The sequence below is a fragment of the Tachypleus tridentatus genome, chromosome 10 (assembly GCF_004210375.1).
Source record: "Tachypleus tridentatus isolate NWPU-2018 chromosome 10, ASM421037v1, whole genome shotgun sequence".
In the NCBI taxonomy this organism is placed as follows: domain Eukaryota; kingdom Metazoa; phylum Arthropoda; class Merostomata; order Xiphosura; family Limulidae; genus Tachypleus; species Tachypleus tridentatus.
Genome location: NC_134834.1, coordinates 122,381,730 through 122,398,342, shown reverse-complemented (window position 1 = coordinate 122,398,342; position 16,613 = coordinate 122,381,730). Strand labels below are relative to the sequence as shown.

Below are 16,613 nucleotides of genomic sequence, written 5' to 3'. Positions count from 1 at the left end.
CTGCCAATCATAACTCTTGAGCTATTCTTTCACCAATAAAGTGTGGGATTGACTATCATATTATAATACCCCTATGACTGAAAAGGTGAGTATGTTTGGTGATAGGGAATTGTAACCCACTACCCACAAACTGCAAGCTGAGTGACCAAACCATCAGATCAAGCTAGGCCTTACCCTATTTGAAGTAAGTAGTCAAAGGAGCTAATTTAGGATAGATATCCATACATTGGCTAATGCTAGTTTACACAGCCGTAAAAAAATAAATGTCTGACCTGAGTCGTGTATCTGTTCCAACATACTTCAGAAAGTACTTCCAAAGTTATGCTTCACATGTAGTGTATTTGTGACAAGTAATTTTATTAATATAAGCAATAGAACTCTTGTACTAATTATCTATAATTACAAAACAAAGATGTTTTGACCAATTTTCTCCTAATCTTCAGGCAGTACTGACCAAAAGGAAGAACCAAACAAATGTGGTCGAAACATTTGTTTTACAGTAATACATAATTATGCTTCAAGAAGTGTATTACACCGATTAATTAAGTGTCAGAAGATATACAAGTAAACAAATTGTAATTAAGTTTGAATATCACCAATTTATGTGACTGAGAGTTGAGAAATGTCAACTTTTCTTCAGTGGAGTTAATGTAAAATGCTGTATAAAAGAAGTAACTACTCATACTTTCTATACATGGAAGACTTCATTATCAAATAAATGTCACTACAGTTATAAAAATATAACATTTGTATCTCTACCTGAAAACAAAACGAATTTTAACTTGAGACCTTGCATAACAGATTCAAAATGTAAATGTTCGTAATTATCTCACTAGGAAATGAGATGATAAAAAACAAAACAAACAACAACCAATCCATACCAATACATGTAATTCATGCAGAAAATGAGGGGTATGACTATGAGTTAGCTAGAATATTACCCTACAGTTTTTAAATCACACTGTAATATTGTAAATCAGCATCAATGGCATATACGAATAAAAAAAAAAGATAATCATCCTTAGTTAACAGAAATTATACTAACAGCAGATAATCATCCTTAGTTAACAGAAATTATACTAACAGCAGATAATCATCCTTAGTTAACAGAAATTATACTAACAGCAGATAATCATCCTTAGTTAACAGAAATTATACTAACAGCTGCTCTCTTGGCAAATTCAAGGTGTAGTTGATCTATTTTCTCCAGAACCGTTTCTGCTTCCTATAGTCAAAACAAAAAGACAGATGTAAGGATCAGATCTGCACGAAGGTCATAACCTAAACATCAACCATGTTAGTTATAGCAGGTCTAAATATGAAAACAAAGATACACAGACTAAAATATACACGAATGTCATGATCTAAACACCAATAACTTGTTAGCTGTTTAGAAAACCTAAATATGACAGAAAAACAAGCAAACATTAGGACTAAAACACACAGAATGTATAAATATTAACACTGTCATTCTTTATATAAACTTAAAATGTATGACAAACAAACAGACATAAGGACTAAAACATACACAGAATATAACAAACTCTGCATTATTATTTTTACAAATTTATAAGGTAAATATGACAAACAAAACAGACATAAAAACTAGAATATCAGAAAACATTAACATATACATTAATCAATCCAGAAAATTTAAATATTGAAAACAAGACAGTCATGTTAGGGGGTTTTTAAAGTTCATGAAAAAATACAACTGCAAGAACATTAAAACTAGATTAGAGCACATATTTATTTTAATAATTAATATCTAAAAAGTGATGTAGCTTTTCATCTTTAGAATCATTAATTACAACATGTTAACAATGTTTCAACTTAGTGATTTGGGAACAATGATCATTTGATTATACAGTCTTTACAATATAGCGAATGAACAACAGTTCTTTGAAATATACAAGACTACAAAACAATCCACCAAAACTTTAATTCAAGCCTTACAGAAATCTGATAAAGATATTTACCTCAAGGTCAAAATGCGGTTTTTGGGTCAAAGTTCCTAGGCGATTCCACTGATCACATATTTGTTGACATCGATTGTTAATGGTAGGTAAATCATGGTATTCCAAAGCACTGAAATAACAGAAAGGATATGAAAACTAAACTAGGCATAATTACAAAAGTTATTTAATTTTAATGTTCATATGCAAGCATGTTTCTGTAACATTTCCTAATCTATTAAGTTTAACGTAAGACACCAGGTAGCAGTATGTCTGTATTTGACAAAGACTAATTCTCTTATTAAAAGCTCAATCAATTTGACCCAAATTTCCCTTTAGAGTTTCCATAGTATAACTTTTAGTATGTTTTGTCTATCTTCATAAAATATAAGAGCCATTAAAAATTCAGCTAAGCTCATTGATGTATTTATTGTGAGAAGTAGGTGTGGAATGAAAGCAAAATAAACAATTCTTTGTACAGGAAATAACAAAAACTTATCTCAGGACAGCTGGTGTGGGTATTAACACTTTTACTAATAAAGTTGACCTTGTAAGTTTCTTGTTATCACACAGTGATTTGTCTAGTTTATGACTATGTACCAAAATAAGATGAGGAGCTATGAAAGATATGATTTGAGTGAGTAATAACTAGATTACAATCACTAATATACAGTAAATTTTTGTACTTGTCAGAAGGGTGGTAAAGAAAAGAAGGGATACTTAAAGAGAAAAGAGCAACTTACTGAGAGAGGATTGTTTAAACATTATGATAATAAAATAGTTAAATTAAATTTTGAATATAACTAAAAAGTCAAGAGATGTGCACACTGCTGTGCTCTTAGAAAAAGGGATCAATTTAAGATACCAGGTAGCAATATAACCACACAATTGTGTCTTGTGCTATATAATAAAATCCAGATTAAGCAGCAACATGTTTAGAAAACATTGTTTCAAGTAATTAGCAGTTAATCTAATGTTACACAGCTGAACACACAGTAGGCTTTGATATGAATTATACGAAGATAGCCATTAGTTTGAGAGAAATTCAACTGTTTATCTAATCATTCTAACAATATTATCAGATGATAAAAGAAGAAACAAACTCCAAGTCTAATAGAACTTCCTTCAGAAAATTCATCACCTGAGAAACGTTTTACAACTACACCACATAAAACAACTTGCATTAAATAATAATTAATAAACATGCCAAAAATCATACAAGTCCTAAACAATACAATATTTTTGTATTGTCATGTGAGATTATATTTATTGTGAGAGATTATTTTACAGGTTTCTTCCTACAAAGAGTTGAGTATGTTATACATGAAAGACTGCACATCAAAAACTTACAAGACAACCGCAGTTGATATAAATTTATTATGGAACAGCATGTACCATACCTACATTTTGATATTGTTTGGTAGTTTATAAGTTGTGTGGTTCAACTCAAAATTATTTGTTTTTTTGGAAGAATATGTTACAGATCTTTCTGACACAAAATAGTCACACATTTGGATCATGCAGATGAATTCACATTATGGATTTATAATTTCAAAGATGGGAATATCTTTTGTACTTAATGGCACTAGAAAACAAAGAAATATTGATCAACTTAAAAACCTGGACCACTGTAAAAAAAACAAAAAACCTGCAACAAGTCATACCCCAGCTATGTTAAGCAAAGTGCGATATTTTGTAACAATTGAGAACCCACGAATACAACTGTCATTCTTGAAAGTCATTCCCATGTCCAGAGCAACATTATGCGATGCAATCAAGAAGAAGCTCAGCTTAGAAAAGTGACATAATGTATGTAAAGGTTGTTTCAATGATGCATCAACTGTTGTATACCTCATGCAGCTGGAGGGTATAACTAGTGGTCACTGTGACAATGTATGTAAAGGTTGTTTCAATGATGCATCAACTGTTATATACCTCATGCAGCTGGAGGGTATAACTAGTGGTCACCGTGACATAATGTATGTAAAGGTTGTTTCAATGATGCATCAACTGTTGTATACCTCATGCAGCTGGAGGGTATAACTAGTGGTCACCGTGACATAATGTATGTAAAGGTTGTTTCAATGATGCATCAACTGTTGTATACCTCATGCAGCTGGAGGGTATAACTAGTGGTCACCGTGACAATGCATGCAAAGGTTGTTTCAATGATGCATCAACTGTTGTATACCTCATGCAGCTGGAGGGTATAACTAGTGGTCACCGTGACATAATGCATGTAAAGGTTGTTTCAATGATGCATCAACTGTTGTATACCTCATGCAGCTGGAGGGTATAACTAGTGGTCACCGTGACATAATGCATGTAAAGGTTGTTTCAATGATGCATCAACTGTTGTATACCTCATGCAGCTGGAGGGTATAACTAGTGGTCACCGTGACATAATGCATGTAAAGGTTGTTTCAATGATGCATCTTCAACTGTTGTATACCTCATGCAGCTGGAGGGTATAACTAGTGGTCACCGTGACATAATGTACGTAAAGGTTGTTTCAATGATGCATCTTCAACTGTTGTATACCTCATGCAGCTGGAGGGTATAACTAGTGGTCACCATGACAATGTATGTAAAGGTTGTTTCAATGATGCATCTTCAACTGTTGTATACCTCATGCAGCTGGAGGGTATAACTAGTGGTCACTGTGACATAATGTATGTAAAGGTTGTTTCAATGATGCATCAACTGTTGTATACCTCATGCAGCTGGAGGGTATAACTAGTGGTCACCGTGACATAATGTATGTAAAGGTTGTTTCAATGATGCATCTTCAACTGTTGTATACCTCATGCAGCTGGAGGGTATAACTAGTGGTCACCGTGACATAATGTATGTAAAGGTTGTTTCAATGATGCATCTTCAACTGTTGTATACCTCATGCAGCTGGAGGGTATAACTAGTGGTCACCGTGACATAATGTATGTAAAGGTTGTTTCAATGATGCATCTTCAACTGTAGTATACCTCATGCAGCTGGAGGGTATAACTAGTGGTCACTGTGACATAATGTATGTAAAGGTTGTTTCAATGATGCATCAACTGTTGTATACCTCATGCAGCTGGAGGGTATAACTAGTGGTCACCGTGACATAATGTATGTAAAGGTTGTTTCAATGATGCATCTTCAACTGTTGTATACCTCATGCAGCTGGAAGGTATAACTAGTGCTCACCATTATTCTAAAGTACAATGCCAGTCAAGTCACCAGATACAAAACTATGGACTTCTGTGTGATCAGACTGTTGTACATAATATTGAAAAAAACACCATCTTCATGAACAAGATGAATTACCGTAGTATGCAGGGAGGTGTGGGTTTGCTTTGGACATGATAACTTTAGGATGGAGCATTTTGCAAAGTAAAATACACTGCTTGGTTATTGTCAATGTACCCAATCATGAAATAGGGCATGCCTGAACATGGCAACATGAGCTGTAATAAGGAGATCTGTCTTCAAAGGTACTCAACCTCTGTATGTACATTAGAATAACATTGATGTGTGAAATAACAGCTACTTATGAATGGATGTGATAATTTTAATACATTAATAGTTCTAGCATGTATATCCTGATGTATTGAAATGTAATCAAATAAATATTTTCAGTGCAACCACGTTAGGTGCATAACATTTCTAACAGCTCCTATTCATCATACCATTAATTTAGGTATCTAAAAAAAAAAAAGTACTTACTCCACTGCACATTGACATGCATTTAGTTCATCATTTGTTACACAATTTCATTTAGAAATATACTTATAGTTTTCAAAACACATAACATCACATCATATTACAGTACACACACAAATTATAGACAGTTTCTTTTCACTCTTTTAGACAGTGTTTAATTCATAGATAACAAAACGTGATTTCTGAGCTTGGAAATAAAGACTCACTTCAGCTCCTGAGCGATGGCTGCTATTTGTTCCACTCTATCTTGGTGAGCAGCAAGATCACTTTCAAAGGCTTCATGTTTCTTCTTCAAAGCCTACAGTAACAGAATTCACACCCAGTACAATTATTTGTTTAGAGCTATAATCAACAGATAACCAATTATTTTACTTTACAGGTAGCTGGTATGGGTATTAAAACCTTAATTAAAAGAAGGTATGAAACAACATTTCAACTTCTTTCATGTCATCTTCAGTTTAAGGCACATGTCTTAGGAACGAGTGCAAACAGGTACGAGATTGTTACTCAAAAGATGACTTAAGTAGGTTAAAACACTGTTTTGTACTTTACAATAATAATAATATTAAGATAAATATAAGTAGGTTAAAACACTGTTTTGTACTTTACAATAATAATAATATTAAGATAAATATAAGTAGGTTGAAACACTGTTTTGTACTTTACAATAATAATAATATTAAGATAAATATAAGAAGGTTGAAACACTGTTTTGTACTTTACAATAATAATAATATTAAGATAAATATAAGAAGGTTGAAACACTGTTTTGTACTAATAATGTAATAATAACATTAAGATAAATATAAGTAAGAATGATATGACAGAATTCACTCAAATCATTATATTATAAAGTGAAGAAATAGATTTTAACTTCACGTACATTTTCAATGTTTCTGTAACTTGAGTTTGTAAAGATTTCATAGGTTGTTTGTGTAAGTAAAGTCTTTAAAATATTGGGTTGTTATTTATTTCTAATGTTTACAATTATTTGTTCACTTTCAAAATAAATCACTCCAAGTTAAATTACATAGTTTACTTTTATAACTTGTACTCTTTCTTTACTTTTAACTTTGACTTCCCAGAAGATAGAAAGAGAGAGAGAGAGAGAGAGAGAGCACTATTTCAACAAAGGAACAGATTGAACTCATAATTTACTATTGTAAAAAGTACCAACTATTCATGGAAACAAGTTTTCATAGCAATTAGTAAAAGCCAGTGTTCTGTCACAGAAGTAACACTTCAATAACAATAGACAGTCAACAGTAAAACCTAGTGTTCTGTCACAGAAGTAACACTTCAATAACAATAGACAGTCAACAGTAAAACCTAGTGTTCTGTCACAGAAGTAACACTTCAATAACAATAGACAGTCAACAGTAAAACCTAGTGTTACTTCTGTGAAAGTAACATTGAAGTTTTACTTCCATGACAGTATATTACTATCAGTAAAAGATACCTTCTTCTCACAAGACCTTACTTTCTACCTAGTATATTTACTATCAAAAACCTGTCACTTGATTTAAATAAATTTAGTTTCCAAACTTCACTTACTTTAACTTCATTCAGTCGACAGTTTCGAAAATCTTGACTTTCTAGCCTTTCCTCCTTTCCTTGTGTCCACTCTTCATGGTTGTCAGCCTTGTGTTGAAATTTTTGGGCAAGATGATCTAGTCGTTGCAGCCTGAAGTATAAATAATGCAAGTCGCACTGTTATATGTCAACAAAACCAAATATCTAACTCATTCAGCATATCACACTGTTTTACTAACTTAAAATAAAGTTTTTGATGATTATAATTTGAATCTGTCAGAACTTGTATTAAAAACAAAACTACAATGCCACCTTAAGATTTAATCAATCTTAATTGTTTATGGTATAGCTTGAATTGTCAAAACGTGACCTACACCAAAGCACTACTAGGCTTAGCTCTCTAGATCGTATGGCACAACACACGTTTCACATCCACGTATACTGTAGATATGAATTACAACGTTTTTTTTTTTATTTTGTCTTTAATATAATATTTGAAAATCCTTAGAATATTTTTGGTACTAATTATTTCTACTTAAACATTTTGAAGAACTAAAAGATTAACATTCAGTATCATATCTAACTAAAGAAAACTAATTCCATGAAATCCTATTATTACTTTTCACATTAGTCCTACTCATGTAAATGACTGACAGTGTGATTTCTCATGAAACACCCTGCTGCTGTTTTTTTGTGATCAGATTTCCCACAAGCTCATGGACACCTCCATTTAATAATAATACAGCACCTCTATTTAATAATAAAACAGCTGCACACGTAATGAAGAAATACTTTTAAAAAAAATAAAAATTTGGAGACAGCTTATACACTTATAATAGTTTTCTTCATTATCCATTCAAGCTGTCTCTGAACTGTCCTTCTCAGCTGTTTTGTGGGAATGAAAATACACCAAAATGTCTAAGAATATTTATGAGTACTTTTATGTGGAAAAAAATAAAAACATATACAATTAATCATATGTAATTAAACAATTTCTTTCCATCACATGTTTTATGTAACTGATAACTTTATGTACATGATTAATTACAGTTACCTCAGCATCTCAGACAAAAGCCATTCCTCAAACCCTTTCTCAGCTGTTTCCAGTGTTTTCCATGCACTGGCGATGTCCTAAGTAAAAGTATGTATCTTAGAAAATTTGTCAGTTGGATACAATTTCGATTTCATCTAAACACAACAAGGAAAAATAAACCATGAAAATATCTAATAATATTTTAGAATCTCAAGCTAACCAGCAAACCAATTTATGATTAAACTTCACTAAGTTTTCAAGCCTTTAAGTTAACTTTTCCTCCCAATCACTTGCTTTGAAACATAGTATTGAACTGTTTAAAGACAGAAATATTAATAGGAAATTAACTTCTACACAAACTATATATAATATGCCACTAGTCAACATCTACCTCATTCTAAATGTTATTAAGCCTGTAGCAATACAGTAATGCATGAATTTCTTGGCTAAGTACTCCCAGACAGTGCAACTCCAATGTGCTCAATCTATTTCCTCTTGTGAGGACAGGTTCCTTGAACAAGGTTACATCAAAAATACCATTTGATACAGAAAACTTATTTTAGGAAAATTTGGCAAAAGGATCCATCTTTATCAGTGTTTCTGTACCACTTTCACTCCCGTACTAAGACAGCTCTGAAACCAGAGTTGTCACTAGCAACTGAGAATTGGGACATGGCTCCTGCACGCATCTGACAGTATCAACTTCACACTTGTTTGTTTTAAAAAATAATACAAAACTATGACTGGTATTATACTGGAAACCTACTGTAAAGTACAATACAGCTTTCAATTCAAACCTACTGTAAAGTACAACATAGCTTTCAATTCAAACCTACTGTAAAGTACAACATAGCTTTCAATTCAAACCTACTGTAAAGTACAACATAGCTTTCAATTCAAACCTACTGTAAAGCACAATACAGCTTTCAATTCAAACCTACTGTAAAGTACAACATAGCTTTCAATTCAAACCTACTGTAAAGTACAACATAGCTTTCAATTCAAACCTACTGTAAAGTACAACATAGCTTTCAATTCAAACCTACTGTAAAGCACAACAGCTTTCAGTTCAAACCTACTGTAGGGTACAACAGCTTTCAGTTCAAACCTGCTGTAAAGTACAACATAGCTTTCAGTTCAAACCTGCTGTAAAGTACAACATAGCTTTCAGTTCAAACCTGCTGTAAAGCACAATACAGCTTTCAGTTCAAACCTGCTGTAAAGCACAATACAGCTTTCAGTTCAAACCTACTGTAAAGTACAACATAGCTTTCAATTCAAACCTACTGTAAAGTACAACATAGCTTTCAATTCAAACCTACTGTAAAGTACAACATAGCTTTCAATTCAAACCTACTGTAAAGTACAATATAGCTTTCAATTCAAACCTACTGTAAAGTACAATATAGCTTTCAATTCAAACCTACTGTAAAGTACAATATAGCTTTCAATTCAAACCTACTGTAAAGTACAATATAGCTTTCAATTCAAACCTACTGTAAAGTACAATATAGCTTTCAAATCAAACCTGTTGGTTTGATTCACCAATTCACCAATCTGCACTGAAATTTTTATTCTTATGTACACTGAAATATTTTGTCACACTACACACTGAATTCCAACACATTTGTCACACTGAGTTCCAACACATTTGTCACACTGAGTTCCAACACATCCAAGAGAAACACTGCTCTAAAATCTAAAACATGATCTCATTCAAAGTGAATGCAAGTACAAAAAAACATGTTATTGGATTTTAGATTACTAACACCAATACTCTCTATATTAATGATAAAAGTACAAATTACTAACACCAATACTCTCTATATTAATGATAAAAGTACAAATTACTAACACTAGTATACTCTGTATTGATCACAAGTATAGGCCACTAATGCCAGTATCCTTCACGCCCACGTTACAAGTATAGGCCACTAATGCCAGTATCCTTCACGCCCACGTTACAAGTATAGGCCGCTAATGCCAGTATCCTTCACGCCCACGTTACAAGTATAGGCCGCTAATGCCAGTATCCTTCACGCCCACGTTACAAGTATAGGCCGCTAATGCCAGTATCCTTCACGCCCACGTTACAAGTATAGGCCGCTAATGCCAGTATCCTTCACGCCCACGTTACAAGTATAGGCCGCTAATGCCAGTATCCTTCACATCCACGTTACAAGTATAGGCCACTATACCAGTATCCTTCACATCCACGTTACAAGTATTGGCCACTATACCAGTATCCTTCACATCCATGTTACAATTTTGGGTTACTATACCAGTATCCTTCACATCCATGTTATAAGTTTAGGTCACTAATATTGGAATCATTCATGTCTTTGTTGCAAATATTACAGGGTAATTTTGGTCTTAACTTTACCTGAGAGAATGAAGTAAGTGTGACAATAAACACAAAGACAAAAAGATTTCTACTTACAGACACCATCTTGCCCTCACTTGGAAGATATGCTGGTCGGTTACTTAGTCTCAGTTTAGTTTGAAGTGTGTTGAAGTTTGTCTCTAGTTTGGCTTTCTGTTCCACTCTAGGAGGCTTTACTACCCTCCTGTACTTTCGAAACTCTTCAAGATTCTCTTGAACACCACTTAATGTGTTGTCCGTTGTTCTGTTTTCGAGCCAAGGAGTCGTTTTTTTAATCCATTCTAGTAACTGAGAAAAAAAAACAAAATAAAAACTTTTCTGAGCGAGATGCTTACAACTATACCTTTTTTCTGCAATTAAAGTGTTCCCAATGTTCAACTAATGGCTAAAGAATTCTAAAATAATCTACAAATGACTCATCACCAAAATAAAATTTTTAGAAGAAATGTTGAAATTAATGAAAGACTGAAATGTAAGAATTCTGATATTGTTGTAATAATATGATACATATTGCCATGAACTATAAAATTTAAGCAGAGGGTACAATTTGACATGTCAATCATTTTAATTTCCTAGTTCTTAAATATTGAAATGATTTAATGTTTGACATCAGAATAATTGCAAGGATCCACATAGAGCAATGTATTATAACCACAAGAAATGTTTTAAATGTTACGACAAGAAATGTCGTAAATATTTATTAAAATGTACTCTTCTGTGATATTAAACTGACCAAAGTAATGTTCCCTATGACTTATAAGGGATAAGGCTACATATTTCAATATAATACTTTTACACCATAAAAAAAAGTTTTAAGGTTTCTCATACAATTATAAAGATACAAGTATTGCAACTAAATGGACTCAAAATTTCTACATGATAATACAGAATGTCTAGCAGTTAATTTTATGAGAAAAAAACGAACACAAATTTTCCTTACACAGTATCTACATGTTGTAAAATTAAAGAATGTAGCTTGTAGCTTTTATAAACATTTATTGTGATGATACAAACTTCTTACTCTAAAATGTATGGGGATTTATTATTCATGGTTTAAAATAACTTCAAAATTTTGTTATCTTTAATTAACTTATCCACGTATAGTTCACAGTGAAATAGCTATGAGTCGCCAGTTTTGGGGTTTAAAATCCTTTCCAAGTTTTTTGATCTTTAATGTAAGAATGTATATTTCACAGTGAAATACTGATGTTAATATTTTCATCCACTGAAAATATATTTCTGACACATACTTATTTCTACTCACAAAATAACTCTCCTCAATTTTACTGTCCTCTATATTAAAAAATTTTCATTTGCAACTAGTTTTTATGTTCCCACCTACTTCCATGTGGTATAGCTGCATTGTAACATGCAAGTAATTATCTGACAATCCTCCAGCAACAGGAGTGTAATTTTATGCAGTAAAACCCAATCTTCAGTTTGAGGTTAGGTATATAAAAACAAACCGAATTTAGGAAGGATGGGTGGGAATTGTGACTATACGTGAGCATTTATCAGAAATATATTTTCAGTGAAGAAAAATATTAAGTTATGATATCTCCACTCAAGAACTAGCTACAATCCAACACTGACTGATGCAAAAGTTACCCATAAAAGCTCCTTCAGAAATAACCTGAAGAGCATCCAAGGAATGTGCCATCTCAATGTAGAAGACTGCACAACAGCTGAACCAGGTATACTCTTTGCTCTTGATGAATCAAAGTGTTGCAAAATTGGCAGAAAAAGATCATGTTCAAAGAATTAAAAGTGCCTTTGATGTAAAGTGGGTATGGTACATCAGACCATAAACAACAGCAGTACCGAGACTGGAGCAATCAGCCTACAGTAGAAGGTGTGTCCTCTACTATTCATATCCATACCAAGAATTCAAGTCATCCTGTTGCATATGCAACCTGGCCAACACACATATTCCTCAGGAACTAACATCTTAACAACAGTAGGAAGATAGGAATACACCATGGAAGTACAACTCCAGTCCAAAACTAACAGCATTGAGGATTTATTGCCCAGTCCTCAACAGGAGGAAGGTTCCTCAACTTGTGTTGACTGGTCTGGCTTCAACCAGCATCAGTAACCCCAGAACCAGCATCCAGGTGGAGGTAGGAAGGAGAGTTCCCAATCAAAGAGGTAAACTGCATACTGGAATGTGATAAAAAAAAATCCAGTCCACACCATATAACATCTGGAATTGTATGTCAGATTTGCAGTCAAAAGGACACACTGTGAGAGCCCAGAGGAACATAGCACTGGCAGAATCATAGAGGATGACTGTGAAACCTTATTTTTAAAAGTATACCATACCTAATTTATAAAATCAAGGGAATGACAAGAATGGACAGCAATCTGCTTCACTCATGTGGAATGTTTGGAATGAACATATTTATGAAGCAAGAGACTACAAGGATGAACCTACAATAATCACAAAATGTGGATTTAAGAATAAATATATCTGAACACCACAGAACAATATTCCAAAGGAAGTGTAAAGAGGTCCCTGTAAGAGGAAAATATATACATAAGGAAGACACACATACCCACTCACAGATGAACTGATCAGTAAAGGATGGCAATAAGAGATAGACAATAAAAGGCCAAGAAGGAAACTGCCAGACACTGGATATAATGTAACAAAATTATGGCAAAATGTTGCACCACAGAGCAAGATTCCAAAGGAAGTGTAAGGAGGTCCCCATTAGAGGAAAATATATAAGAAAAAGAAACATACTAAACTTGCAGATGAATATTCATGTTATAATATAGTCACTTTACCACAAAAAAAAAAGAAAATTTATTTCCTAATTTTGCTATAATGATTACAAGATTTGTTAAGTAACAGATCACACATAGAGTATAGAAAATAAAAAAATGCAGTTTTATTGTGTATTTAGGAGGTTTTAGAGATTATGCAAATAATATCAGAGATTTGGGGAAAAAAGAATAATTTTTTAATCATAACATGAAATCACTTTACACTCAGGCTAGTAATGAAACAAACAAATCTTCAGTTATTTCATTAAAAAATATAATTTTTTGTGTAAAAATACTCGTAATCTTTACTAAAAGTCTACCAAATTTTGTGAACAAGACTGTTTTGGTTTCCCTGAGAGGAGAAGAAATGGTTGATGTTCAAGATACCCAATGGCCACATGAACAAAGCCATCTACGGGCAGACAAGGGTCGAAACTTTCTCAACCAATAACATCAAACCCGAAGCCATTATTGTTCATCAGTTGTGGTTATTTGAAACTGAATTCATGTTAACCTCGTCACCAATTGTTTTTCCTACAGTTTAGGTCTGAGAGCATGTCATTCCATTCTTACAGTGACATTCAAAATTTTATTCAACTACTATTTTATAAATATATGTTTATAAGTTTGGTACCAAATTTATAGATTATAATTCAAATGTTATACATTGGTTAACTGAAATGTTATACATTGGTTAACTGAAATGTTATACATTGGTTAACTGAAATGTTATACATCGGTTAACTGAAATGTTATACATTGGTTCAATTTAAAACTAAAAATATTGAAACAAATTTCCAAAACAGTGATTTTTGTGTGTCACATGGTACATTAAATGCAGCTTTGGTTTAAAGTAGATGTAATGCAGCTTTGGTTTAAAGTAGATGTGTGCTATCCAAATACAAAATCTACAGTTTCTTACAAAATAGAATTGCAAGTTACTGATACAGATATGCTTGAATACAAAATGAGAACTTCCAATCTTTTCTACTTTGAGACATTATTACATGTAGCAAATCAAACAAGGTGGCCCTGTCCCACATCTTTCATTTTTGTAAATGCTTGTTTAAATATGAATACTTGGCTCTTTTAACATGTTTACAACAAATCAAAAGTCAGATGATAAAAAACAATGGCAAGCAAAAGTTTTCGAAGAGAGAAAATGAAGAAAAAAATCACAAAACCAAAAGGCAACCGAATCTCAAATTAAACAAGTAGCAAGCAAGACATCTGATCATTGTCATGTCAAACTGAGAAGTGAAGATTGGGTTCTACTGCAGAAAGGGAGTCACCTGCACTTAGAAGGCATGTTGCACTCTTATAGGTGGAGGATTGCTGTATGTTTACTTGAATACTACAATACAACTACACCAAGTAAAAACAGACAGAAACATAAAAACTAATGGTAAACAAAAATTTCTACCTACAGAGAGCAGTACAAATTGAGGAAAGTTATTTACAAGAGGTAACATACCATATTGGAAACAAGTTTTGTTGTTTTGAACATTTCCAAAATGTGTTCACACTAACTTATTCAGCACTTACATCACTGACTAATCTCTCGTACTCGTCCATTAACCTCTCGTTTTCTTGGTTAACTTTCAACACTTTACAGATACGGTTCGATGCAGTCTCTGCCTGAAATATAATAAGGTGTATAAGCTTCTATAAAAGTAGAATAAGTACGACAACCTTGTTAACACAAATAACATGTGGATCATTTCACTTCACACACAATTAGTCGTAAAGCCACACTGACCACCATGATGTTTCTCATTCGTTGTTTTCATACATTCTATCAAACAAAACTTAACAAATGTCTACAATTATGAATAGTTTAACTTACTTGCTGAGCTCCAGAGAAGGTATGATAATACGAAGAAACATAAGTCATGACTGTTCTTTCATCCGGCATAGCAGTGGTGTTTAGATCTGAGACGGAAAAATAAAAATTAAAAAATTCAACTATTAGTAATCAAATTGAATGAGATAATTAGGGAAATAAGTGATGAATAGACTTATCAATATGGATGAAAATAACATCATTAATTGTAAATATATCACAAACATTAAAAAAAGTTTAATATATTGAAAGACAGAGCCCACTTGATTATTTTCATATTAGAATGAGATATGTTTTTCTAAAAAGCCAAACAGGTAACAGCAGATATATTTTCCATCTTTAGATTATAATTATTAACATTATTTTGGGTTAATCATTCCACAGCTTGAAAATTCAGTATTTCTGTTGAGTCAAAACCTTTGAACTAATGTTTTTCATTATGAAAGTCACACACTGTTTTCAATTATAATACAGTTTAACATCTCTGCTTTTCCAATAACATTTCTAGCATTTCCACCCTTAAGAAAATGTTAATGATTTAAACACTATTGTAAAAATGTGTATTAGGCTTAATTTTGAAAAACCTTCATGATTAATCGAAAAACAAAAAGCAAAACCAAGAACTTAGCTATTGTGTAGACGTGCATGATATCCATTACTGTAGCTTCACAATAACATTACAAAAACATCTAGCAGTATACCTCTACAGTGAAGTGATAACACAGTTTAGCATGTTACCAGTAATGTACATGAAATACATTTGTTAATGAGGCCAATAATAAACGAATTTTTGTCTCAACAAATATTTCTTGCATATTTTAAATTGTAAAGCTAAATACAGTAATGACAATCTATTTTCAACCATTCAGGTTTCGTACATGTACTGTTTTATTACACAAAGTTGAGCTAACAATAACTATTAATGTTACTTTAAATAAACTAAACTGTTATTTCATTGTTTCATGCACTATTAGACAGAGATGACTACTTGTTACTTCTTATGTTAAAGTAATGAATGGAACAAACAAAAACATCAAGGTGAAAACACTCGTCAAAATATGAATTCTTATAATGGCTACAGTCAGTTGCAGTACACCTTATATCACTAAATCTTTCCAAACAGACACATTATTTGCTCTCATTTCTAATGGAGGCATTTTAGCACTTGCTAGTGTCTCTTCTTCACCATGCATTGTTTTTGTTACCTGTTGAAGCATGGCTGTTTGACTTTCATCAGCTGTGGGTGTTGGCACCCACTAACTCTGAAGAAAAAATAAAACCTGTTTTAGTCTCCATTTTCGTACTGCTAGAATATGAAACAGTCAAAAAAGCTACTTACCTAGATCACTTACATTCATTTACAGTAATTACTCAAAACTTCCACAAAAGATA

General features: G+C 32.7%; 1 protein-coding gene across 2 annotated transcripts in view; it reads right to left on the bottom strand.

Moving 5' to 3' along the window:
* The window catches only part of LOC143230224 (alpha-actinin-like), a 70,955-nt gene that overhangs the window by 17,266 nt on the left and 37,076 nt on the right, over positions 1 to 16,613 (bottom strand). The window contains exons 8-15 of one of the 2 annotated variants that reach the window (XM_076463373.1): positions 15,225 to 15,310; positions 14,924 to 15,016; positions 10,667 to 10,897; positions 8,248 to 8,324; positions 7,215 to 7,344; positions 5,867 to 5,958; positions 1,980 to 2,088; positions 1,163 to 1,225 (exon numbers count right to left, since the gene is read on the bottom strand). In XM_076463373.1, coding sequence (XP_076319488.1) covers positions 1,163 to 1,225; positions 1,980 to 2,088; positions 5,867 to 5,958; positions 7,215 to 7,344; positions 8,248 to 8,324; positions 10,667 to 10,897; positions 14,924 to 15,016; positions 15,225 to 15,310 — 881 coding nt within the window. Of the gene's footprint in view, positions 1 to 1,162; positions 1,226 to 1,979; positions 2,089 to 5,866; positions 5,959 to 7,214; positions 7,350 to 8,247; positions 8,325 to 10,666; positions 10,898 to 14,923; positions 15,017 to 15,224; positions 15,311 to 16,613 lie in introns of both variants that reach the window. The other variant, XM_076463374.1, reaches the window with a different exon arrangement.